Source organism: Protopterus annectens, chromosome 17.part0 (genome assembly GCF_019279795.1).
Source record: "Protopterus annectens isolate FY-2018-M chromosome 17.part0, PAN1.0, whole genome shotgun sequence".
In the NCBI taxonomy this organism is placed as follows: Eukaryota; Metazoa; Chordata; order Ceratodontiformes; family Protopteridae; genus Protopterus; species Protopterus annectens.
The window spans coordinates 737,669,101-737,696,853 of record NC_056751.1 but is presented as its reverse complement, the minus strand read 5'-3'; the positions used below and the strand labels follow the sequence as shown (position 1 = coordinate 737,696,853).

General features: G+C 45.5%; 1 protein-coding gene across 7 annotated transcripts in view; it reads right to left on the bottom strand.

Moving 5' to 3' along the window:
• The window catches only part of ARHGEF11 (Rho guanine nucleotide exchange factor 11), a 4,318,379-nt gene that overhangs the window by 2,762,932 nt on the left and 1,527,694 nt on the right, over positions 1–27,753 (bottom strand). For all 7 annotated transcript variants that reach the window (XM_044059024.1, XM_044059020.1, XM_044059026.1 and 4 more), the window contains one exon: positions 18,740–18,838. In XM_044059024.1, coding sequence (XP_043914959.1) covers positions 18,740–18,838 — 99 coding nt within the window. The remainder of the gene's footprint in view (positions 1–18,739; positions 18,839–27,753) is intronic.

The following is a 27,753-nucleotide window of genomic DNA, read 5'->3' as shown; positions in this document are numbered from 1 at the left end:
CAAAATAAGTCAGGAGGGAGAGGTGGGATAAGGATACGCACAAGTTTAAACAGGAGCAGGAACTTACTGCAGGAAATCAGCAAAACAACCAGAGCACTGAGAGCAAATAAGTCAGGAGGGAGAGGTGGGATAAGGATACGCACAAGTTTAAACAGGAGCAGGAACTTACTGCAGGAAATCAGCAAACCAACCAGAGCACTGAGAACAAATAAGTCAGGAGGGAGAGGTGGGATACGGATAAGCACAAGTTTAAACGTCGGTTAGAAATCACCTCCCCTCCTAGGAAGACAGCAGTGTACAAAGCAGTGTTGCATGAAAGGCCAGCTCTGGCAGAGTTTGGAGTTTATAACAGAAATGGATGTTTAAAAATGGGTAACTTTGCAAGTTAACTGTAAGAAGCAATCTTTGCTAGTTAGAAAATGGAAAGTCAATTTACAAAGAAACCTGTAAGACTGAAACACAAAGTGCATAAAGTCCAGAATGTTTAGGGCATTTTCATCGAATTGCCTGCACAGGTATTTCTATACCACAAACAGACTTCAGAGGGTTTTTCTATAGATAGACAGTGAATAGTGGAAGTGTGATGGGGAAAGATAAAGGCAATTAGGAACATAATGGTTTCTTTTTTGGGGGGGGCGTAGCAAGTAGACTGCTGAAAAAGTTAAGATGCAGAGGAAAAGAATGGCTGTAACTGAAGAAATTATTCTTCTCAGCTGGGATACAGGATATGAATTGCCTAGACAAAGTACTGTCTTACCAAATTTAATACTACTGGCTGCCATAAAAAGCAATTATTAGAAAATGGAAATCAAAATCTCAACCAACTGTCACTAAAGTACTTAATTTGTAAAGGAGACGGAAGTGGAAGTAGGATCTTCAGAGGAGGAAAGGAGAAAATTTCATAGAAATAAATGGAATCGGTGAAAACAATAGAGGAATCAGGTTTAAGGGAAGACAGGAACTGAGCAAGTTATGAAATGTTGGGTTACTACCTCTGGATAGTAACTCTTATGTCTCCGATTCTAGCAACTAGAGTAACAGCTTATCTACTGCTTTTGTAATGTCTGCATGGGGTAACAGTATCACTGAACACTAAAAAAAACTAAAGGACATAGTATGTCGCTCATGTGCAGAAATGAGTTATTAAGTTTTCTACTCTATCTTCCTGCTATACTTGCTGTTTAACACCTCTATAACATGTGCATATTAATGTAGCCTGTGAATGTTGACAAGTACACTCTTTGGTTAACTCACTATCTTATATGTACTATACTTCTATAAGAAGTATAAAGATTGTGTACGCTTATATTGTTCATTGAACCTTTTGGTTAACATGTCTTTCTCTTGTTAATGATGTTACTGCTCTGGAGCTTTTCTCTCAGGGCCTCCACTGAAAATGGACATATATCCAGTTGGACTCTCCTGGTTAACAAATGTAAAATAAATAAATAAGAATGCTTCAAAAAGAAAACATATATGTATACTGTTTTTTTCTATTAATGTATAAAGAACTTACCATAACCATAAATGTCCTTCTCTTCCATGTTGCAGTATTCATAACCTTAGGGAGTTGCTGCCTGTAGCACTGGACATCCAGCCAGTATACCAAAGCTTTAGAAGCATGGGTGCATGCGACGTTGCATGCATGGGCAATAAACTGGCGTTGGCTATATCTGTGATGTCTGCACGTACCCAACTCAGAAATTGGCTGTGGCACAGAGACCCCAGGAGCAGGAGGAAAGAACCCAAGCTTAAGTTCCCCAGGCACACCAAAGCAGTGTAATAAATATGTCCCAAAAAAAAAAAAAAAAAAAAGAGGGTGGAGTGGGAGGGACTGAATACCGCAACAAAGAGAAGGACATAGTACAACTGTGCACACTTACCATAAATGATAGTACAATTGTGCACACTTACCATAAATGTAGATGTTCGAGTGTTCACACTGCTGCAGTCATCACACTTGGGTTATTCTGCCATCAGGCGGTCCAGCAGTCGGCCAGAGTTCCAACGTCTTGGTACAACGTCGATTGCTGTCGCTTCTTCCCTGACGTCAGTGAGCCAGGGGTATATAATATGCATCCAACGACATTTTCTTCGTTTTTTCTTGCCCCAGATGTCAGGTGCCCCCACATGGGTAGGCAATACATATTGCTAATCAAAAATATACATATAAAATAAAAACAATACCTTCAGTTACCAGCAAATACACCCCACAGGTTGTATAGGATAGAAGGGTATAGATAAGTCCAGCAAGTTCAGAGGGGATGGAGGGAGGGTAACCTGGACTGCAGCAGTGTGAACACTCGAACATTTACATTTATGGTAGGTACAAAACTGTACTATGTTCATCGTGTTAGACTGCTGCAGTCATCAAACTTGGGTTGAATCCCAAAGCTAAGTTTGGGTGGCTCGTCTATAAAGAGTTAGGATTGGCTAAGAGGCCCTGCAGAACTGCAGTGGCAAATCCTGCTCTGGATTTACAGTAAAGAGGCAGGTGGTAATGCTTGGTGAAGGTGTGCACTGAACTCCAAGTTGCAGCCTTCAAAATTTCCTTGGTAGGTACTCTTCTGAGAAAGGCTGCTGAAGTGGCCGTTGCCCTGGTGGAATGAGGCCTAATGTTATTAGGGACTGATTTTCCATGCTGTGTCTAACAGTACTGAATACAATGTCCTATCCATTTGGAAATAGTCTGCTTTGAGATAGCCTTGCCTTGTGATCCTGCAGCATATGCTACAAACAGTTGATCAGTTTTCCTGAAAGCTTTTGTTTTGTCCAAGTAGAAGTGTAGCTGCCTGTGTATGTCCAAAGAATGCAGAAGTTTCTCCCCTTTATTTTGGGGGTTTGGATAAAAAGCAGGCAAATGGATGGTTTGGTTAAGAGCCACAATAGATACCACCTTTGGCATGAAGGTAGGGTTTATCCTTAAAGATACCCTGTCCTGATGAAAAATTATAAAAGGTTCCACCGCCATTAATGCCTGTAGCTCTGAGACTCTTCGTACTGAAGTTACTGCCAGGAGCAGAGCTGTTTTCCATGATAAAAATTTTAGATCGGCTGTATTGGCTGGCTCAAAAGGTGGTCGGGTCAGTTTTTCCAAAACGAAATTGAAGTCACAAATTGGTGTTGGTGCTCTCCGGGGCGGTCTTATGTTTTTAGCCCCTCTGAGGTACTGCTTTAGCAAGGGATGAGAGAATAAAGGAGGATCCATGTTGTAATGTGCAGAAATGGCAGAGGCGCGGATCTTAATTGATGAAAAGGATAGGCCTCTGTCCAGCATCTCAGTTAAGTATTGTAAAATCTGAGGAATGTTTGGAACAAGAGGGTCAAGGCTGTGAGCCTGGTTCCAGGCGCAGAATCTCTTCCATTTTTCTGAGTAAGCTTTCCTGGTGCTAGGCCTCCTGGCCTCCAAAATGACACCCATAACAGCTTTAGAGAGAGGTGTTGCCTGTTTGACTAAAGTATGTGCCATGCAGCCAGGTTTAGGGTTTTGAGCTGACCGTGCAGGATCTGATTGTTTTGTCGAGTCAGAAGGTGTGTAATTTGGGGCAAAATCCATGGTGGGCCCTGAGCCAAGTTCCTTAAGATAGGGTATCAGTGCTGGCGTGCCCAGTCTGGAGCAATCAGGATCATCTGTGGTTTTTCTTGTCTGCCTTTTAGGAGTACCTTTGAAAGGAGAGGCAGTGGTGGGAAGGCATAGACTTTTAGGTTTTTCCAGCTGAACAGAAGAGCATCCACTTTCCATGCTTGTTTGTGATAAGCCCTTGTGCAGAATTTTTGTAGTTGGCAATTCAGAGGGGAGGCAAAAAGATCTATGTCTGGGCATCCCCATTTTTGTGTTATCATGCTGAAGATTTCTGGATTCAATTTCCATTCGTGAGGGTCCATGATATTTCTGCTTAGGTCGTCTGCCAGAGTATTTTTCTTTCCTGGCAGGAATTGTGTTTGCAGGTGAACTTGATACATTACAGCTGTGTTCCACAAGGTCATGGATTGCCTGCATAGGGGATGCCCCATTGTTTGTTTATGTACCACATTACTGCGGTGTTGTCTGTCTTTAGTAATAGTTGTCCTGGATGTAGAAGGTCCTTGAAAGCTGTTAGGGCATTTTGCACAGCCAACATCTCTTTTTGATTGATGTGAAGATGCATCTGGTCTGTGGTCCACTTGCCCTAAATGCATTTTCCTGCCATGTGTGCTCCCCAGGCGTAATCAGAAGCATCTGTTGTTAGAGTTTGCCTGGCTGTGGGTTGGGTAAAAGGCTGACCCTTGTTTAGGTGACATGCCTGTGCCCACCATCGAAACTCCTGTTATAGGCAGGGAATCATTGGAATTACTGCTTCTAGACTGTGAGAATGTTGAGACCAAACACTTTTTAGGTACCACTGTAATTTCCTCATATGCAGTCTGGCATATGGTATTAGAAGTATGCAGGATGCCATGAATCCCAGGGCCTGCAGAATTTTTCTTGCGGGGAGATGGGACGTTTTTGCCAGTAGTTGAAAATACTGAGTTAGTTGCACTTGTTTGTCTGGCGTGAGGTAAGCCATCTGGGCCGTTATATTTAAGCTGGCACCCAGGAATGTAATCTGTTGTGAGGGCACTAGTTTTGACTTCTTTTCGTTTACTGTGTACCCTAGAGAAATTAGCAACTTTTTCACAAACGCCAGATGCTGTAGAAGAATGTCCTATGTCTCTGCTTGAATGAGGCAGTCATCCAGGAATGGATATATTTGAATTCCTTTTTGTCTGCAAAATGCAATTACTGGTGCCAGGCACTTTGTGAAGACCCTGGGCGCAGTAGATAAGCCAAAGGGCAGTGCAGAGAATTGGTAGTGCATTGTACCAGCTTTGAATCTGAGGTACCTTCTGCAATTTTGTCCGATAGGGACATGCAGGTATGCCTCTTTGAGGTCCAGAGTAACAAGCCAAGCCTTTTTGCCCAGCATGGGTAGAAGCTGCTGTAATGTCAACATTTTGAATTTCAGAATCTCCAGGTAAGTATTCAGAATTGAAAGGTCCAGTATAGGCCTCCAGGCTTTGTCCTTTCTGGGGACCAGGAAGAGTCTTGAGTAAAATCCTTGTCCTTGTTCCTGTTGTGGTACTTTTTGTATAGCTCTCATGTCCATGAGGGCTGAAATTTGTTTTTGTGCCTCTGCCCATTGACTTTGTGGCAGGTCTGGCATTCCTTTTAGCTTTGGTAAAGTATGGAAGTGGAATCTGTAACCTTGAGACACAATATTCAGGACTCATTTGTCTTGGGTGATTGTTTGCCAGTTTTGAGAAAAAAGTGCTAGCTTTTCCCCTAATGGGGCTTCCAAAAGGGACGTGCTTGGCGTACGCAAAGGAACGCCATTGTGACTGTTTCCTGTAAGGTTGAGACTTGCCCTCACCTCCTTTTGGGGTTTAGGTGCTCCACTGTCATTGTCTGTTTGAGCCTTGGGGTTGAGATCTGCCACTTGGGCGTCTGTATCTGCTTCTCTGTGGCCTGTCTGACACTGGAAAGGATCAATTTTTTGTTGGCCAATTTCTGCTAAACCGAGGTGGCTGTACCTGTAAGAAATCCTTGAATGTTTGCATAGATTTAGCTTTATCCTCCATTTTCTTTAACACCTCTTCTGCCTTAACACCAAACAAGGTATCATGTTGTAAAGGAGCATCCAATAACTTTGCCTTAACATGATCAGGTAAACTATGTTCTTTTAACCAAGCATGTCTTCGAATAACAGAACCTGTAACTGCGGCTCTACAAGAGGCCTCTAAAGAATCAAAACCACATTGCAGAGTATGTTTTCCCACCTGTTAAACTGCATGCAATAAATCCTGCATTTCTTTACAATCAGGAGCGTCTGAGCTAGCAAGTATTTTCTGTTTTAATTGAGCCATTAAATATTGTTGGTACTTAAGCATGTGAAACTGGCAATTTAAAGCTCTTACTACTAAAGTTGCAGACATGTATACTTTCTTCCCCCATCTATCCAAAGCTCTGGAATCTCTGTCAGAGGGTACTGGATTTTTTGCAATGGAAGCCTTAACCCCTTTTGGACCCTGGGAAATAGTTTCTGGATTAGCAGAAGGGTTTTTGTAAAGAAACTTGAGAGAGTCAGAGACTCTATAATACCTATCTGGCTTGGCTGGAGCAGGGGGCAAAGAGTCAGGAGATAGGCTGGATTCAGAGAACACATCATCCACAATATCTAGCACAGGAAATCCCTGAGCCTTTTCTTGGATTCTGAGTACTCCTGACTTTCCCAATGGAAATGTTCCCTTATGGTATGTAAAGTTTCCCCAAAAAAATAATCCTCAGGAGGAGAGGCTGAAGGGATAGATTCCACAGCATCAGAGTCCTCATAGGGGGGTAAAGTGTATCCCTGGTCTGAAGAGGAATCAGAGGAAATGGAAACCTGATCGGAGGAGTCATAGTCTGTATCCTGCCTAGGCCTTTTCTCAAGAGAGGGATGGGAACCCCTGAATAGAGTAATGAGGTCTTCGGCCATTTTAAACATCTGTTTCTTAGGCATGGAGGACTGTCCAGGTGAATGCTGTACTTGTTTCTTTGTCTTTAATGGTACCTTTGTCTTGGCTGTTGTTTTAATGGTAAGTTGTGAAGGTCTGAAAACACCCTCAGAAGCCGGTGCCTGCTCAGCGGCTCCGGACCCATCTGAGGGATTAGTTTCTGTAGGCCCAATACCTTGAGTTTCCAGAGGCCTAGATGTCTCACCGTGGGAGTCGGAAGCGGCCTGTGGCTCTGAGGTAGCGGGGTGTCGGAGGCTGCGAAAGCACCTCACTGAGAACCAGCGACTGGCATAGAAGAGGTTTCGTTGTCAGTTTTGGACCTCGGGTGCCTGTCTTTATCCTTGTTTTTGCGTTTTTTCGGTAATGAGGTTGTCGGCTGATCCGACGGCATGGTATAATTGAACCTTCGGCCAAAGTAGTGTAAAGCAAAATCAAAACATCTTTTTATAGTGCGTTTGTTGAATCTAGCACAAAACCGACTAGTGACATCGTGATCAGGGCCTAGGCATGGAATAAGTCCTTATGAGATATTTGCTTCCCACAAGAAATACAATTATTAACTTTTTCTGACATCGGTCTGAGGCAAGAAAAAGGTTTCCCCAACGGGGTACGTAGCTTTATTGAAGACTTCGGATCTGAAATTCGAATTCGAAAATCTCAGGAGTCGGCCGACCGGCACTTGGGAACTGCTTCTGCTTCGGGCACTGCGCGGCAAGAAAGACTGAAGAAAATGGCATTGGATGCATATTATATACCCCTGGCGCACTGACGTCAGGGAAGAAGCAACAGCAACCGACGCCGGACCAAGACTTTGGAACTCTGGCCGACTGCGGGACCGCCTGACAGCAGGATAACCCAAGTGTGATGACTGCAGCAGTGTAACATGATGAACATCTGTACTATGTTCTTTGTGTTTCACTGTTGCAGTCATCACATGGGTCAATTCTCAAAGCTGAGGAAGAGTGGAGGCAGTCAAGAAGTATTGGGGCTGGATATCAGGCCTTGTAAGACTGCTGTGGCAAATCCAGCTCTGGATTTAGAAAAAATAGGTAAGTGGTAATGTTTGGTAAAGGTGTGTACAGAACTCCAGGTTGCAGCTTCCAGGAAGTCCCTGGTAGGGACTCCCCTGAGAAATGCTGTAGAGGTTGAGGTAGCCCTAGTGGAATGAGTTCTGATCCCCTGTGGGGTAGGTTTTCCATGGTGTTAGTAGCAGAAATGGATGCAGTGTGCCATCCATTTGGAAATGGTTTGCTTTGAAATGGCTTTGCCCTCTGCCCCTGTAGCAAAGCTGACTAGCAGCTGGTCAGATTTTCTGAAAGGTTTAGTTCTGTTATGGTAGAACCTGAGCTGTCTGTGCATGTCCAAGGAGTGCAGAATCCTTTCCCCTTTATTCTGAGCATTAGGGGAAAAGGTTGTTAAATGGATGGATTGGTTTAAAGCCACACTGGATACCACCTTAGGCATAAATGATGGGTTAGTCTTGAGGGAAACCCTGTCCGCATGGAAAATAATGAAGGGTTCCAAAGCCGTTAGTTCCTGCAACTCAGACACTCTTCTTGCTGAAGTGATGGCTAGAAGTAAGGCTGTTTTCCAAGAAAGGAATTTTAACTCTGCTGCAGCAGCAGGCTCAAAAGGGGGAAGCGTGGGCTTCTCTAGTACAAAGTTAAGGTCCCAGGCGGGGGTAGGAGCTCTCCTCGGGGGCCTTAAATTGTTAGCTCCTCTCAGGAACTGTTTGATGAGAGGGTGTGAAAATAGAGGTGGTTCAGTATTGTAATGAGCTGAGATGACAGAGGCATGAATTTTAATAGATGAGAAGGATAGGCCTTTGTGGAGTAGCTCTGCTAGGTAATACAGAATTAGAGGTAAGGTGGGCACAGCTGTGTCCTTTCCTTGAGACTGGTTCCAAGAACAATATCTTTTCCATTTTTCTGAACAGGATTTCCTAGTACTGGGCCTTCTGGCCTCAAGGATGACGTCCATCACCTGCATGCTGAGAGTTGCTGTTGGTGTATTCAGGGGAAAAGCTAGACTGCAAGGTTCAGGGTTTGCAGCTGTGGATGCAAAATCTGTCCCTCCTGCTGGCACAGCAGGGAGTGGGGGGGGTCTGATGTAGGTGCCAGGGTGGCACTGCTGTCAGACTGTGTAGGAGTGGGTACCAGTGCTGGCGTGGCCAGTCTGGGGCAATAAGGATTGTCCTTGGCCTGTCCTGTTTGATCTTGAGTAGTACTTTTGAGAGGAGGGGTAGAGGGGGAAATGCATAAATTGAGAGGTTTTCCCATGTAAAAGATTTCCACGCTTGGCTGTGGGGATTTCTGGTGCAAAATGTGCTTAATTGATAGTTTTGGGGGGATGTAAAGAGGTCCACCTCTGGTGTCCCCCACCTGTGGATTAGAAATTGGAATGAGTTGTGTTCCAGCTTCCACTCATGTGGGTCCAGTAGATTTCTGCTTAAGTCGTCTGGCAGTGAATTTTGCTTGCCTGACAAGAATTGAGCTCGCAGGTGCACTTGGTTGCTCAAGGCTGTGTTCCACAGGGCCATGGCTAAACAGCAGAGTGGGTAAGAATGAGTTCCCCCCCTGCTTGTTTATGTACCACATAATAACTGTGGTGCTGTTTGTCTTTATCAGGAGTTGCCCTGGAAGGTATTTGAAGGCTGTCAGAGCTTTCTGTACAGCTAACATTTCTTTTTGATTGATATGCAGGGGAATTCGTCCTGGGCTCCATTTGCCTTCAATGCATTTGCCTGCCATGTGAGCCCCCCACGCAGAGTCTGATGCATCTGATGTCAGGGTTTGGGTGGGGAGGGGTTGAATGAAAGGGAGTCCCTTGTTGTGGTTGCATCCCTCTGCCCACCAAAGGAACTCTGTCTTTAGACAAGGAATGATAGGAATCAGTGTTTCCAGGTCCTGGGAATGGTGACACCAGAGACTTTAAGTACCACTGACGTTTACTCATATGCAGTCTTGCATATGGAATCAGTAGGATGCATGAGGTCATGAACCCCAGGGCCTGCAGTATTTTCTTGCAGACAGCTGGGTTTGGGTGGCCAGTACTTTGAAATAAGTTGTCAAATAAACCTGCTTTTCTGGAGTGAGGAATGTCATCTGGGAAGTTGTGTTCAAGCTTGCTCCCAGGAATACAATCTTTTGGCTGGGCACCAGTTGTGATTTCTTTTCGTCGATGGTGTACCCCAGAGAAGTTAGAAGTCTCTTTACAAATGCCAGGTGCTGAAGTAGCAGTTCCTGACTGTCCGCCTGAATCAGGTAATCATCCAAGTATGGGTAAATTTGAACATTTCTCTGCCTGCAGTATGCAATGGCTGGAACTAGGCATTTTGTGAATACCTTGGGCGCAGTAGATAAGTCAAAGGGAGGTGCAGAGAACTTATAGTGCATAGAGCCTGCCCTGAAATGTAGATATTTCCTGCAAGATTCCCTTATGGGGATGTGTAGATAAGCTTCTTTTAGGTCTAGGGTGACTTGCCAGGAGTCCTTGGCTAGCATAGGAAGCAGCTGTTGTAGTGTAAGGAATTTGAATTTTGGGACCACCAAAAAGGTGTTGTGAATCTAAGATAGGATGCCAAGAGCCCTCTTTTCTGGGAACCAGGAACAGCCTGGAGTAGAAACCCTGTCTCCTTTGCTCTACTGGCACAGGCTGAATAGCCCTGATACTGAGAAGAGAAGGCACTTGCTTTTGAGCCTCTGTCCACTGGTTTGGAGGAGGGTCTGGCAACCCGCTTGCGGTTGGCAGTGAGTGGAAGTGGAACCTGTATCCCTGGGATACAATGTTTAGGACCCATCGGTCCTGAGTAATGGACATCCAGTTTTTTGGATGCAGGGCGAATTTTCCTCCTAGGGGTGTAGGTACTTGGGCCTTGCTGGGAAGCAAAATAGACAAGTAATTGTGAACTTTTTCCATACGGGGTGGCTTACCACTCCCTGTTTTAGAGGTGGGAGCACTCTATTGTTTAGATCTCTGCATACCCTGAGACTGTAGTCTTGGTGGCCTGTTGCCCCTGGGTTTGGACTGAGAATGCCTGGGAGGGACTGGAAAGGACCAGTTTTTAGAAGGCCAATGCCTACTGAATCTAAATGGCTGCACCTCTAAGAAATATTTAACAGTTTGCATAGATTTAGCTTTTTCCTCCATCTTTTTAAGAACTACTTCTGCTTTTGCGCCAAAGAAACTTTCCTGGTTTAATGGAGCATCTAGTAATTTTGCTTTGACGTGGTCTGGCAAGATTTGCTCCTTCAGCCAAACATGCCTTCTCAGTACAGACCCAGTGACAGCAGCCCTGCAAGATGCTTCTAAGGCATCAAAACCACACTGCAAAGCATGTTTACTAACTTGGTTTGCAGAATGCATTAACTCTTGTAAATCTTTTATTTTCTGTACAATCTGGAAGCAACAACATTTTTTGTTTAATTAGTTCCATAATATGTTGCTGGTACTTCAACATGTGAAACTGGCAATTCAAAGCACTGATGGCAAGAGTTGCAGAGGTATATACCTTCTTACCCCATCTGTCTAAAGCAATAGAATCCCTGTCCAAAGGGGTAGGGTTTTTTGGCTGTAGTAGCCTTAATGCCTTTAGGTCCCTGAGAAATAGTTTCTGGATCTGCAGTGGGATTCTTAAAGACAAATTTGTGCGAGTCAGGTACTCTGTAGTACCTGTCAGGCTTTCTAGGAGCTGGTGGTAAAGTATCAAGAGTAATACTGGATTCCATAAAGACATCATTTATGTCCAGGACAGGGGGCATAGCTAGAGGCCTGTGCTGAAGCAAGTCTAAAAATTCTCTGAGTCTCTTTTTTAGACTGAGGGTAGTCCTGGCATTCCCAGTGGACATGCTCTCTTAAAGTATACAAGGTTTCACCAAAAGAAAAGTCCGCTGGAGGGGGAGGCAGAGGGTATGGAATCCCCTGCATCTGAATCCTCATAGGTAGATAAGGGTATGTCCCGTTAATCAGAGGCATCAGAGTCATCAGACTCATGGTCTGCAGAATCAGAAGGAAAATCAATTCTTTGTCTTTTGGAGGGGAAAGGCAGGCTTCCCCTAATTAAAGTTATAAGGTCTTCAGCCATTCTAAGCATTTGTTTCTGTGGGAAGGGGGCTTGAGCATGCGCTTTGGTAGTCGCTTTTCTAAGCGTAGTGTGAACTCTGGGCCTGAGAAACTCAGTAGTTTTAGTCAAAAATGAAGCTGTTGGTTTAATGTAAACATCAGGTCAGAATACACCCTCAGAAGCCGGTGCCTGCACAGCGGCTCCGGACCCATCCAAAGTAGAGACATCCACAGGTTCCATAGTCGAAAAAACATCCTGCGGCATACCGAACTCCGAATGGGTCTCAGTAGAGGCCTGCGAATCTGTAGAAGTGGGTATCAGGGGCTGAGAAAGCACCTCACTGAGTACCGGCGGACTGGCGACTAGCTTTATGGAAGCGTTGGCGGCAGTTTTGAACCTATGCGGTCTGTCTCTGTCTTTATCCTTATGTTTTTTCGGAAGAACAGTAGTCGGATGGTTTATCGAAACCATTTCAGAATATGGAGAACGACAGCTTAAGAATTTAGTGACAAACATAGTTCGACAAAGGATAGTTTGGGCGTTAAACAAGGCACAAAACCTACAGCAAGGAACATCGTGGTTTGGTGACACAGTAAGAATGAAAATCTCTGTGAGCTACTTGCTTTCCACAGGCAAAACAATTGTTAACTTTTTCTGACTTTGGTTAGAGCAAGAAAAAAGGATCCCCAACGGGATACTTAGCTTTAGAAGACTTCAGGTCTGAAACTCCAAAAATGAAAATTTCAAGTAGCGGCCGACCAGCACTTGCAAACTGCTTCTGCTTCGGGGTCCAACACGGCAAGAAAAGCTGATGTAATGACGTCGGCTGCATGTTTTATACCCCTGACGATGTGACATCATGGAAGAGGTGACAGCATCCGATGCGGAAATCCCAAGACTCTGGTATTCAGGCCGGCTGAGGGCTACCTGCAGGCAGATAATCCAAGTGTGATGACCGCAACACTGAAACACGAAGAACATCTATGGTTATGGCAAGTTCTTACACAACTTTTCTATATCCTATTCTCATGTTGCAGTATTCGTAACCTTAGGGAGAGTACCACAGCTCTGTAGGAAGATGTATGGGAGGTGGGTAGGGGAGCAGAGTAAATGAGACCCTGCAGGACAGCCCTAGCAAACCCTGCTCTAGCCCTGGAGATCAGATCCAATTTGTAATGCTTGCTAAAGGTATGTACAAAGACCAAGTTGCAGCCTTGAGAACAGCAGCATAATCAATGCCCTTGAAGAAAGTTGCTGAGGAGGAATCTGCTCTGGTGGAATGAGCCTTGACAGGTGAACTCAGTTTCTTTCCATGAAAGGAACAGCAAAAGGTTATTGCCTTACAAATTCAAGAGGCAATTGTGTGTTTAGACACTGCCTTGCCAAGGGCTCTAGGATGGAAGGAGACAAAAAGCTGGTCAGACTGTCTGGTAGGTTTTGTCTTATCCAAGTAGAACCTCAGCTGACTATGAACATCCAGGGAATGCAAATCACTTTCTGAGGAGTTTTGTGGCTGAGAGTAAAAGACAGGTAGATTAATGGTCTGGTTTAAGAAAATTTCATTAACTACTTTAGGTATGAATAAAAGGTTAGTTCTGAGACAAACCCTATCTTTATACAAAATAAGATAGGGAGGATAAGCCATAAGGGCGTGGATCTCGGAGACCCTCCTGTCAGAAGTAAGAGCCACTAACAAAATTGTTTTCCATGTACAGAATTTAAGGGAGGAAAAGAGGGCTAGTTCAAAAGGGGCCAATGTAAGCTTTTCCAGTGCAAAGTTAAGATCCCAAGGAGGAAGAATAGGCTTATGAGGAGGTCTTTTGTGAAGGACTCCTTTCAGAAACAGCTTGACTTCCAACCTGGAAGCTAGAGGGGGAGTCAAGGGAAGGCAAACAGAAACAGCAGAGAGGTGTACTTTTACTGAATAGGCCAGTCCTGAATGCAGTAACTCACACAGGTAGGAAAGGACTAGAAATGGGTCATGTTTTCTCTTGAGGCATCAATGGGAGAATCTTTTCCACTTTAATAAGTAATTTCTCCTGGTACTTGGTTTCCTGGCCTCCTACAGGACATTGAGTACGTCCTATGAGTATAGGTGCCTAAAGAGGATCAGAACTCTTATCACCCACAGTGTCAGTTTGAGATGGAGTATGTGGGGTTGAATAAGGGATCCCCCCATCTTGTCTGAGTAAGTCGAAGCGATGAGGTAACCTTTGGTGATTGCCCTGGGCTAAAAGGTAGAGTACGGGAAACCAATGCTGTCTTGGCCAGAAGGGAGTCACCAGCAGGATTTTTGTTATGTCCTGTATTTTCAGAAGGACTTTTATGAATTAGAGGAAATGGAGGGAAGGCAAAAAAGAACATTCCCTCCCATGAAAAGAAGGCGTCCACCCTCCATGCTTGTGGATGGGGGATCCTTGTGTCGAAGAGGGGATCTGTTTGTTCTGGGAGGAGGCAAACAGATCTGCCTGAGGAATACCCCACCTGTGAATTAGATCCTGAAATACCTCCCTGTGAAGCATCCATTCATGGGAGGGTGTTAAGGTTCTGCTCAGGGTGTCTGCCATCTCATTTTCTTCTGATGGAATGTAAACTGCCTGCAAGTGAATTTGAAGTGCTGCTGCCAGAAATCAAATCTGTATAGTCAGACTGCAGGGGGGGGGGGGGGGTAATATTTTGTTCCTCCTTCCTTGTTTGTATACCACAGGACTGTCATGTTGTCTGTGATGACCTTCAGGGTGCCTGGCAGAAGGATCTCTTGAAAGGCCTGCATAGCCAAGAATAGGGTCCATTAGCTCTTTTAGGTTGATGTGGTCATTCCTTTCTTGAATGGACCACTCCCCCTGAACTTTGTGCTGGTTGTTGGCATGGTGTAGGATGGCTCTCCAACCTAAATATGACAACTGTGTACAGATGCTGCTTGGGTGGGGGGATCGGCAAGGGTATGCCCTGACTGAGGGAAATGGTGGCAATCCACCAGGAGAGTTCCCTTTTTAAACAGGTAAGAAGAGGAAGTCTTTTTCCAAGGGATGAGAGTGTTGGTAACAAGAGTTTTTCAAGACCCACTGACACTTCCTCATGTGCATCCTGGCTAGGGGGATCATGGTAATCAGGGAAGCCATGTATCCTAGCATCCTGAGAAATTCCTTGGCTGAGATGGTAGCTAGAGGTAACAGGGAGTGGAAGAAGAGAGAACGAAATTCCACTTTCTGGGGAGGGACAAAGACTGACATCATCTGTCCATATCCTGCACCCCAAGAAAACCAGGTCTTGGGAAGGAGTCATTTGAGACTTTAGGCAATCCACTGTGTGGCCTAGACTCTGTATAAACTTGCAAACCATGTCCAAGTGTTGGGACAGGGTTAGTTGATCCTGGTGCAGAATATGAAGGTCATTCAAGTAATGGTAAATCTGTATGCCCTGCAGTCTGCAATGGCTGGGGCTAGGCACTTTGTGAATACTCTTGGCACTGTGGAGAGGCCAAAGGGTAAGGCATAGAACTGAAAATGTGATGAACCCATCGAGAAACATAAATATTTTCTGTAAGGGGGAAAGATGGGGATTTGTAGGTAAGCATCCTTCAGATTCAGGTAGGCCATGAAGGCTTGCTGAGGTATGAGGGAAGGAGGTGCTGCAATGTCAGCATTTTGAAGGTAGGCACTTTGAGGAAGAGATTGAGGTGGGATAAGTTGAGGATGCATTTCCAAGGACCATCTTTTCTTGGGACCAAAAACATCCTTGAATAAAATCCCTTGGCTAACTGATCCTCTGGTACTTGTTCTATACTCCCCTGAGATATAAGTTGGCTCAGGATAGAAGGAAATAGTGGGAGTTGATTGTGAGGGGGTTCAGGTATTCCCTGGAAGGGTAGAGTAGCCCACCAAATCATAAAGTATCCCCCTTCGATGATGGAAACCACCCACTTGTCTGAGGTGATTTCCTGCCAGGAGGGTAGGGAGAGGGTTAGGCATAGGGACAGGGGGCCAGAACTGGTTAAGAGATGAGAGTCACAGTGGAGAGGTTCTGTCTGGGTCTGGCTGCCTCTGAAAGGAAGACGGTGTGGAGGTGGTTGAAGACCTAGGAGCAGATTGTTTCCTGGTATGTCTCCATCCCCTGGACTGAGATGCAGAGGGATGAGAGGACTGCCTCTTGACAAAGCTAGGTTTTTGAGAGTAATTTCTATGAAATCTGGCGACAGGTGAGACTAGTAAAGGTTTTAAATTTTGTAAGTCTTTCCCTTTTTCCTGTAGAGACTTAAGTAGCACTGCAGAGGCAGCTCCAAACGTTTTTGTTGTCCAAATGTGCTTACAACAACTTAGCTTAAACATCTAAAGGTAAGGGCTGAAGTCTCAACCATGAAAACCTCCTTAGCATAGAGCCAGAAGAAGCTTCTACAGCATCACAGCTGCACTTAATGGAGTGTCTGGTCACTTGAGAGACGGTGGACAGAAGGGTACTTAATTGAGCCTTGACTGGTGATTCTGGAACCTCTGATAGAAGAGTAGAAGCCTTGGTCAGGGAATCTAAAGCAAACTTGGTCATATGGGTCTGATAATTAATAGCCCTAATGGCTAAGGTGGAAGAAGTATATACTTTCTTCCCTAACCTGTCCATAAATTTACTATCTTTATCCATTGGAAAAAGGGAAGAGGAAGGTAGTTGCCTAGAGGACTTATCAGGTGACACTACAATGATTGCAGGATCTGCCATAGGGTTTTGAAATGGTGCTGCTCCTTAGCAGACACTTTGTAAAATCTGTCTGGTCTCTCAGAAGCAGGAGGCTGAGACTCTGGGCTTTGTGAGGCAGCAGAAAAAGCATCCTGGAATGCTGGAAGTAAAGGTGCGGCTGCAGATGACGAGGGCTGCTCCATCTGCAAGAGTTCAAAGTATCCCTTTTTTGCCTTAGAGACATCTGAGAGTTCCCACTTGAAATGTTTTCTAAGCAGGGAAATGGTATCCCCACAGGAGAAATCTTCACCAGGGGAGTCAGGAGTAAGAAACTTCTTCTTCTGGGGTAACAAAATCTTTGGGTGAATCCAACTGAGAGCAGTAAGTTAAGGACTCATCTGTACCTGAGGAACAATTGGTAGGCGTGCCTGGGAGATCTGGGTCTGAGGATCCTGAAAGGCCTTAAACAGAGTTTGGGAGAAGGTCTCCCAATTTGGATTAGGGTCTTTTGCACTGTGCTTCTCCTTTTGCTTCCTTTTTAAAGGAGTGGAGGGAGCAGAAGTGGGCCTAGGAGCTGACGTTATAGTGGATGACATGGCTGAAGTAGGAGGGGGGCCCTCCAAACCCATGAGCCGTGGTTCACCCTCACCATCAGGCTTTGATGGTTGAAAAACCTCAGCGGACATACTCTGGGTATCTGCAGAACAGGCTTCCATTTCGGTTCCAATTGTTGCGCAATACCAAACATCCGGAGCGATCCTGGGCTGATATTCACCTCAAGGATCTCACCGGACAACTGAGGCGCAGCTTGGGTGTCAGGCCCAACTTTCTTGGCCTTCTTCATAGGCGGCTCCTTGGAGGGGCCTGCTCCACCTTCCATGCCGAATGCCAAATGTCGAAGGCGCTGATTTTCTAAATAAAGTTTTAAAGCCGCCAAACAGCTTTTAAGGGCTTTTGGAACAAAGTATTGGCAGATGTTACAGGCTTTATAATCGTGAGCCTCCCTAGATAAAATAAACACTGCTCGCGTGTGTCCTTATATGGGACTTGCTACCACAAGCACACTTTCCCTTAGTAGAAGACATGTATGTCTGAAAAAAGGCAAAGAAACAAAGAAAATTCCCATAAGGGTACTCATCTCATTGTGGACAGCCGCAAAATGGTCATCGAATATCTGATGGCCAATGTCAAGCAAAAGCAGGATTTCTGAACTGGCGGTCAGACATCTGACTCTCTCTGTGGCAGAAAAGTTCTGAGTTGAGTACACGCAGACGTCACAAATATAGCCAACGTCAGTTTATGACCCCTGCATGAAACGTCGCACGTAGCCCTGCTTTTAAAACTTTGGTATACTGGCCGGACGTCTGGTGCTGCAGGCAGCAACTCCCTAAGGTTATGAATATTGCAACATGAGAATAGAAGGATATCACATATTACCATTAAGCCGTGATGACTTAAAAAATGTTACAAATGAGTCACAGGTAGAACAGATCTGCCATGGATATAACAAATTCAGAGACACAAGTTACAAACCCAGGGGAACTGTGTGTGAGACCTGTACTCAAACAATAAAAGTTTGGAGATACACTGAAAAATATATACATAGTACAAGAGAAACACTTTTAAGTCACTGTCTAGCAACATCATTCCAGTTGTATCCGGGAACCAATTCAAACAGCTGTTTGATAGGTTTTTTCTTTTATAAATAAAATAATGACATTCCTAAACTCTCTCAAAAACATCTTGGTTAGGTCTTAGAATCTGCCATTTATAACAAGTACCATTCCTGACAGAATCTGTGTCAACATTACACACTAATGATGTTCCAGTATTTCTGTTATTACCACTCTCGCAATTGTTTATGGTGTCACTGCATCTACCCTTTGGGAAGATGTCAACCATCCTCTCCACAAGTTTGCCAGGATAGCCTCTGTACAAAAATTAGGAATTAGTTGCTCTTCATTTCAGTTTCTGTAGTTAGATCAAATAATTCAATACACTGGCTGTTTATTTAACCATGATGGGTGTAAAGTACTATAATGCAGAGTTTGGGAACATTTTCATAAAGCAGCAGGTACTTCTGTGACACAGAACGTTAGTCTTTTGCATGGAGGATAACAAATGTACCTTCAGACAGGTACTTCCTTCTCCCAAGAACCATCAGACTTTCACCTGGAATGTACTTGCTAGAGACCTCCACACACAAGCTTTGGCCTGCATGTCATGCAGGTCCATATCAAACCACCACCACCAAGGGTCAGGCTTCAAAACCAACTAACACTTGCTCTTCACCCTTGGTTGACTGACTGCAGCCAACACTTACTCATTAGGAAGTGAACATAGGCAATCAGCTACTTCAGTGCTACCTCTGAGATCTGAATGGTTCTTGCTGACATACATGATGATGATGATGATAACGACGATACCTTACTCTGAAAGGGAACAGCACGCAAACATAAAAGTGAACAATTACATCCATAAAGAAAAAGTTCTTACTGCACTGGTATCCAAAAACGTGCTCCAGATTTCCTTCCCCAAATTCCGAGCATCTTTAGGTGCAGACTGATGGCAAACGTCAGCACACAGATAAAACAGCTGATAGAAAGAAAGGGGTACAGCAATATTCAGAACAGATAAAGAACTACACTGTCTGAAATCAATAGCCAGCTTTGCAAAGAGACAAAGTAATCTATCAAAGTAATAAAAATCAAATGAATGATACCAGTTTTCAAGCTCAAAAATGTGCAGCTAAATCTCACAACATCTAATGATATCCTATTGGCTGTGTTTTACACTCTCTTTGGTATTTAAAAACCTGCATTCAAGAACAATTTTTTTTTAATTTTTCTATCAAAACAATTCTTTGGGAAGGAAAAAATGAAAAGACCTCAGATTTAATGAAATGGCATCATATGCAACTGTATACATTTTCTGCATCAGTAGTAGGTTAAGATTACTATAATTTGCTACATTTCAAAAGCCACACTAAGCCAGCACAAAAGACACAGAAAGATAAAACCCTAACTGCGGTCCAGCAAACCAAGCTTGAATAGCAGTACAGGCATGGATGTAGGGTGTGCCTATCTTGGGGAAGAAGGGAGGTGCGAGCAACTCAGGACACACTAACACAGTTCGACTTCCCTATTGCAGAATGAGGAAGCAATTGAGATGTGAGTGGGACATACTGCTGAAGTCAGCCCCTTATGTAAGTGATGGGACGTTCACTGTTGATGTCTACTGTACAACTCATTCTTGGGGGTGTTGCTGAGCAATCAGACGGACACATAAATAGTAAGAAAAAAAAACACTCCATGACAGCAATGGTTCTTGATGGCCTTACAAGCCCTGGACATGGGTTGACTACAGCCCAGGAAGGCAGGTCTGGTATATGCAGTGGACAAGAGGGAGGATTTGTGGGCAACTCATGGTTGGTTGTGGGGTATCAAAAAGAAAAAGCTACACTAATATACAAGTGTCAGTAGAGCCAGCCATCCATCCCCTCCACAACTCTTGTTTTCCTATTTTTGCTCATGGGGTCATGGTGTCACTGCAATAGTGAGAATCATCTAGAGTCGATGTTAACACCATCAGTTGACTAGACCTGCTTCAATTGTTCTTCCATATCACACATACACACATGCACTCACACCCATGTTAAATTTAGTGTCCAATTCACCAACTGCATGTCTTTGGAATGTGGGAGGAAACTGGAGCACCTGGAGAAAACCCACATAAACACAGGGAGGAAATGAACATTCTACAGAGAAGGCACCCCAGCTGAGAATCACAACAAAGAACCTCTTGCTGTGAATGGACATGGTGACACCCATCTGAGTGTCTTTCATTTTTCTTGTCCAAGCAAAGGTATTCTCAGCAAACCCAAACAGAAAAAGAAGTTATGTACTCACCATAATGTTCCATCTGAGTAGGTACTTAATTTGTCTGCAACCTGTGGGTATCGGATCCAACCTCGGATCTGAGCCAGCAGCTTCACTAGCTAAAAGATCCGGGCTCCTAGCTCCTCCCCTACCCATAATCCCCTGTTGCCTACTGTATTACCTCAGATCGAGTTTGTTCAGTCCAAAAAAAATCACACCTTTGACAGAGGATCAAGTATTGCCTAACCTCATTAAAAATAACATTTTTCAGGTGACCAGGTATCATGATATGGTTAGGGGGCATGGAGGGGGGTCGGTTGCAGACAAATGAAGTACCTACTCAGATGGAACGTTATGGTGAGTATATAACTTCTTTATCTGAAGTAGTTACATCATTTGTTCTGCAATCTGTGGGACAGAGTCCCCAGCTACCTATAAAAATAACCCTGGGTGGCCTTACGGAAGGATATTCCGAAGCACCGCGGAGCTAAAGGAAGCCCTACTCCTTGAAATCATATCCAATTTATAATGGGAAATGAACGTATGAGATGAGGACCAAGTAGCTGCTGAACATATGTCGTCCAGAGGAACCCTGGACAAGAAGGCTGCTGATGTAGCAATGGATCGGGTTGAATGAGCGTGGATTCCCATAGGGACTGGTTTACCTGAGGACGTATACCCGTGGATTATGCACTGAGAATTCCAATTAGCTAGGGTTACTTTAGAAATTGCCTTTCCCATAGCTGCATAGCTGATTTGGCGAAAGACACAAACAACTGATCAGACTTGCAAAAATCTTTAGTCCTGTGCAGGTAGAAACGTAGTTGCCTGTGTACATCCAGTTTGTGCAATGTGTACTCCCCTTTGTTCTGAAAATTTGGGAAGAATACTGGTAAATTGATTGATTGGTTAATATTTGACTCTTAAGCCACCTTTGGTAGGAAAGACGGGTTAGTCCTGAGAGACACTCTATCCTTGTGAAAAATGAGGTAGGGGAGTTTCATGCACAGAGCTTGGAGTTCTGAAACCCTCTTGGCTGACATAATTGCGACTAAAAAGGCTGTTTCCAAGACAAGAATTTTAATGGAACCGAGGTGGCAGGCTCAAAAGGTGGACTTGTCACAGCTTGTAGGATTAATGTTAGGTCCCATGGAGGAAGCACCGACTTTACTGGTGGTTTCAAAAGAAAAATGCCCCTCAAGAAGGTTTTGCATATCTTTGAAGATGCTACAGATCCCAGTCCATCTCCCACGTGAAAATGGGAAATGGCTGCTAGTTGTACCGTAACAGTGGAAGCACTCGCTCCTTTTTGAAAGATTAGTGACAAAAAATCAAGAATCGTTGGAATAGTGACTGTAAAAGGATCCAGGCCCTTGCCCTCGGCCCAGATGGAAAAACGTTTCCATTTACTATTGTAAATTTTTCTGGTAGCAAGCTTATGGGCCGCCACCAGAATGGCCTTCACTGGTGATGAGATACCGGGAGTCCTAGCCATCACAGGAACTGGATCAACCAAGCAATCAGCTTGAGGTTTAGCAGGTTCGGGGTTTGGCATCCCACAGGATTCGAAATCAAATCTGGAATGGGATCCAGGATCCATGGAGGAACTATACTGTGAGACCACAGATAAGGGAACCAGATCTGACGAGGCCAGAATGGGGCTATGAGGATAACTTTGCTCCCCAACTGACGTGCTTTCTGAATGAACTTAGTCATAAGCGGGAAAGGGGGATAAGCATAAAGAAGACTGGGTGGCCAAGCATGCACCAGAGCGTCTCTCAGGGTCTCCCCTGACGGGGGAAGTATTGCGAAGTACTCGCTGCACTTTGTGTTTGAGGGAGAGGCGAAAAGATCGCAGCAAGGCCAACCCCATGCGCGGAAGATCTGCTTCGCAGCTGAAGGATTGAGAGACCACTCGTACGGGGTGAAAATCACCTGACTTAGTTTGTCTGCCAATATGTTAGACCGACCCGGAATGTGCGTTGCTACCAGAAAGCGGTTGGTAGATATCGTCCATTCCCACACTCTCATCTCGGCAGAGGGGATAAGACATGGTTCCCCCGTTTGTTTATGTACCAGACTACCGCCATGTTGCCTGTCTGGATCGCAATGGTCCCTAGAGGGAGAAGGTTGTGGAGAGCTTGCAATGCCAAAAGCACCGCCCTCATCTCCAGGACATTGATATGCAAAGCGGCCTCTATGGGGGTCCACGTGCCTTGGACGGTTCTGCCCAAACAATGTCCCCCCACGCGAGACGAGAAGCATCCGTGGTCAACGTGGCTTGGGGTAGGGGGGGGGTATCCCTTCTCGCAGCTCTCGCGAGTGAAGCCACCAAAGGAGGGAGTCCCTGCAAATTCTGCTCAGTGGAATAGGAGTGTTCAGCGGGTGAAACACTAGTGACCAAATTTGAAGAGTCCACTGTAAGATCCTCATTCGTAGGCGAGCATGAAGAAAGAGACCGATGGCCGCTGCCATAGACCCCAGTGCCCTCAGGACTAACTCCGCCGCAAGAGCTGGGCTTCGAAGAAGGGCTAAGATCTGATGCGATAAGCTGTTCAGCCTGTCCAGGGTTAGGAAGGCCCGAGAGATGCACGTGTCCAATTTGGCCCCTATAAACTCCAAAACCTGCACTGGTTGAAGGAAGGACTTTTGAAGGTTTACTGATATGCCCAAACTCTGGGTGAGAGTCAGAGCATAATCCCTTGCAACACAGAGTTGATGTCTGTTGGGGGCGGCAAGGAGCCAGTCGTCCAGGTACGGGAACACCTGAATGCCCTGGAGTCTCAGGTGGGCTGCAACCACTGCCATGACCTTGGTGAACACCCTGGGGGCTGAGGTGAGGCCAAACGGGAGAACCCTGAATTGATAATGACTTTCTCCCAGCCGGAAGCGGAAGAACCTCCTGGATCGCCTGTCCATCAGAATGTGGTAGTATGCATCCTTGATGTCTATAGAGCACAGCCAGTCATTCCCCCGAAGAAGGGGGAGAACAGACTGAAGAGTGACCATCCGGAACTTCTCCTTGGGGACGAACAGGTTCAGGGAGGAGAGATCTAGAATTGGTCTTAAGTCCCCCGTCTTCTTTGGCACCAAAAAGAACCTGGAGTAGTAGCCCAATCCGGACTGGTCTGGGGGGACGGGCTGCATGGCTCTTTTTTCTAGCAGCTTTGACACCTTTGAAGCTGCTGCCTCCCTCTGATCGGGTGGCACATCGGGGAGGCGCTTGACTTTGGGGGGTAGGTTCATGAAGGGAATGGTGTAACCTCTGGATATAATTCGGAGCACCCATCGATCTGTCGTGATGGACTCCCAATTTGACAGATGCTCCGATAAACGCCCCCCGACTGCCTCCAGAGAGGGACAGCCGGGTAAGCCCTCAGGGCTGTTGCGCGGGCCTGTCCGAGAAAGGTTCCCTAGACCCAAAGTTATGCGGCCCCCCTCTACCTCTGGGCCGGCGTCCACTTTGTCCTCCTCTGCCTCTAGAGGACGAGGGGTCCGAAGCCGGATGGGACTGCTGAGACTTGCGGAACCACAACTTCTTTTGTCCCCTCTGATTCCTTGAAAAGGATCGTTGGGGATTCGAGAAGCGGACCCCAACGGCAGACAGCGTCTTCCCATCCTTCTTGCTTTGGACCAGCATTTCGCGTATGGTCTTGCCAAAAAGCGAAGATCCGTCAAAGGGAGCATTCACGAAGGACGCCTTGAAGGGTTCCGTGAAATCGCAAAGGCGGAGCCAGGCGTGACGCCGCAAGACTACCGCGGCTCCGTTAGCCCTAGCGGCTCCCTCCGTAGCATGAGAGAGTACCCGCATGGACGTGTTAGAGATGGACTTCAGAGTGGCCATACGAGTTGCAAATGTGCTTTTATCAGCAACCGTCATGGACTCTGGGGGGGGCTGCAGCATATTCCTTAATTAAGTCTCGCTATAGCCTGATAATGTGTGCCGTATAGTTCAGCGCCCTTATGGAGAAGGTTGCTGAAGCAAACATCCACTTCCCAATACGGTCCATCGCCTGAGATTCCTTATCCGGAGGATGGACCGAGGAACTCTCCTGTGCGAGTTTCTTCTTCGTGGCGGCCGCCACCAACATGGCATCAACAGGGGACCCCTTAGCCCAGGACTGCCCATCTGTGGGGGGGGCTAAGAACTTTGTCGGGACGTCAAGGGATTGGCTCCACGGTGTCAGGCTCTTTCCACGCCCTGATGGTGATGAAGTCCACCAGGGGGTCAGCCGGGGGGGACACCCAGGAGGTAGATGGGCCTGCCTCAAACGCCTCCAGGAACACCGATTCATCTGAGGAAGGGTTTTGGGCAGACCACCCCCCTCTAATATGCAACATTTCCATGATGTCTCCAAAAGAGACATCCTCGGGGGGTGACCTTGGGGAACCTTCCCTTCATCCAAATCCGTGTCCGTGGTGAGGGACTCAGGGGAGTCCAGGTGCCTCCTTTTACACTGCCGTTTGCGAGGCACGTCCTCGGTGGGTCTGTCGGAGGAGGGCTCGCCCACGGGGTCCTGTTCGTCTAAGGGAACTAACTGGAGGGTTTGAGCAGGCTGTCCCATAGGATGGATGATGGAGGATAGACCCACATGCATAGGGAGAGCGGGAGGATCCGAGGCCCAGACCGGGGATCTGGAAGACCTCGACAGCACCCTCTCCACTACCTCAAAAGCCGAAGGAGAACTACTTTCCCCAGGCTCTGAAAGTAGTCTCCTCGGCTCCGAAGCAGGGATCGGCATCGGAGCCGAAGCAGTCGGATCCGAGAGAGAAGTATGCTCCGACCGACACTGTGCCAGAGACACACCAATCCCCACGGATCTGATGCTCAGCCCTCGGCCCCGAGAGCTAGGGTCTGACACGCTCGAGGGTACGGTCGGCGAAGATACCGGAGCTATCAGCACCGACGAAACCCCAGCTCCGAAAAGGCCCAGATCCGATGACTCCAAAACCCTAAAGCGGGTCGGAGAAGGAGTGATCGGAGCAAAGAGAGGGACTGTGCTCTCCCCCGAGGGGGGGGGGGCAAGAGCACCCCCATATGCATTTGGGACTGCAGGAATCGACGCATCATCAGATCCATGTCCGCGTTGCTAAGGCTCCTGGTCGATCTAGAGGAAGTCGTCGAGGCGAGCTGGGAGGGCCGCCTCGACGACCTCGAAGGAGACTGGTACTCTGGCGAGAACCGAGGCGAATGGAGCCGAGAGGGGGAGGATCCGGAGACCCTCGAGGGAGAGCTAACAACTTTCGATGGGGGGGGGGGGCTGAGCCCGCCTTTTATGAGACCTGTGCTTGTCTTTCTCCTTATGTCTCTTTTCTTTGGAGGCAGAAGCACTAGCATCCCCCGAACCCTGCACAGCAGAGGGAGTTTGAGTCCCAGGCAGAGCGGGTTACGGAAGCAGCCTGAGCCTTCGAGGGGGAGGAAGAAGAAACAGAGTCCTGGGGAAGTAAGCCCGCCAGGATCAGCTTGTTCTTCCTGTCCCTAATTGCCTGGGGATTAAAGGCTGCACAAACTGGATAAGCCGTTGATAAGTGGGCCACTCCCAGGCAGAAAATGCACTGAGTGTGGCCATCAGCTGGGGAAAGCTTATGGCCACACTCAGAGCACTTAGAAAAAACCGGCCTTGGGCCCTTCAGCTATTTTTTTACAATACACACACCCAAACACTAAGGGAGGAGGGGAACAACACGCAATGCTAATGACTAAAAACTACTACAGAAAAGGGTTCTAATACTCTAATTCTACTAGGTGAATTACTACCACAACACACGCTAACTAAAAGAAAATTAAATTTAAAGATATTTTCTCAGAGAGAAAAAGGTAACGATCTCACCAAGCCTAAGGAGCTCTTCACAAGTAGCTGCTTCAGCCGTGGCAAAATCGATCTGAGGTAATACAATAGGCAGCAGGGGATTATGGGTAGGGGGAGGAGCTAGGAGCTCGGATCTTTTAGCTAGTGAAGCTGCCGGCTCAGATCTGAGGTTGGATCCGATACCCACAGGTTGCAGAACAAATGAAGTAACTACTTCAGATTGCAGATGTTAGGAAATGGTATGCAGAGACACCACTTAAAATGTCAAGATGTTCCAAACTGCTCTCTCTAGAGTGCTACTGTTATTCAGCTGCTGTGCATCTCAGAATAAGAAGCACATAGGATCTTTATAAATAATGAAGTACAAAAAAGCAAAAGACAGTAAGCTCTTACGATAAAAGCTACGTAAATAAAAAATTACACTGTCAAGAAGTTCTGTCGCACGCACACTACATATATTAAGCAGACTATTCTTTGACACATCAAAAGGCCAAACTGTGAAATCGTTAAACTCGGGTTTAGCATGTACTACATATGTCTATTTTATTTTGAAAAGAACTGTAGGCAGTACTGTTCTAGACTCATTTAAGAACTTACTGTCAAGCCGTCCAACAAAGAAAAAGAAAGATGAAATGGATGCTGTGCTTGAATCTCCACCAAAGTTAAAAAAAATTAAAAATTAGACAATAAACTAAGGTGTGCACACAACTGAAAACTCAACATTGTGCAGATTAACACCTGCATACTCTTACTAGCTGCCACTGAATAATTCATCAGTGCTGTCTACACATTAAATGCCACTTACTGCACAAACACCATAGGTGTGTTCAGTGTCAAATTAAAACAACTCTTTATACATATCACTCAATGTTTTAACAAAATAACATTCTGTACAGCACAAATTGCTCAGCTTTCTAGTGCTGTAAAATGAGTCTGCGCCCTACAAGAAGCTCAGCAATTAAGTAGAGATTTTAGATCATTGGTGAAGCTGCATCCAAATGCATGACAGAAGCTATATGAAATATTTGAAATTCAGGATAAAAGTTAAGGGGAGTGTGTATAACTTGAATAGAAAACAATGTAACTGTGAAAGTCTGTCTGATTTTCATACTGCCTTTTATATGGCAAAATTGTGTTTCCATTAAAAGGAAGTTGTTTAGATTACAGAAGCCAATTATTTTGCTCTGCTGCTTTTTGAGGAAAAGTAAAATTGTGCATACTCACTTGGACTCTATGATGTGCTTGTGGAAGCTGCTGGAATGTTCTGAACATGTATGAGGCTCTAGAGTATGTAACTAGAAAGAATTTTTGTGTATTTGCTGCTTATTTATGAACTGAACGCAGTTCAGAAAATGTGAAACTGCATCACATTCTACTTAAACTTGCCACAACACAAAAACAAAGATGTTTCCATTCTTGCTAAGAGTGAATTCAGTTTTGTAGCTGCCTGTAACCACAAAAAGCGTACTGTAAAACCATTTGGCTGCCTCCTCAATGAACTAACAGGTTGATTGATAAATACTACAAACAATACAACAGAAACATAAAAAGCCTGTTTATTTAGCTAAAAGACTGCATGAAGTCCAGCTTTGTGTTTGTTTTATAAATGAAGCAACTCACTAATTTGAGTTTTTGGTTTGTTGCCATCTAGTTTAAAAGCTCTCATGCTTTCAATTAAAATGACTCTATGGTGTGCCTGCAAATTAAGGATAATTTAAGGTACATATTGCCAATAACCTGAGAACTTTATGCATTTACTGTTTTGCTTGAGTTTTGGCTGAAGAAGGTCGTTGAGCCTAATTAATACCCTCTGCAGTCACAG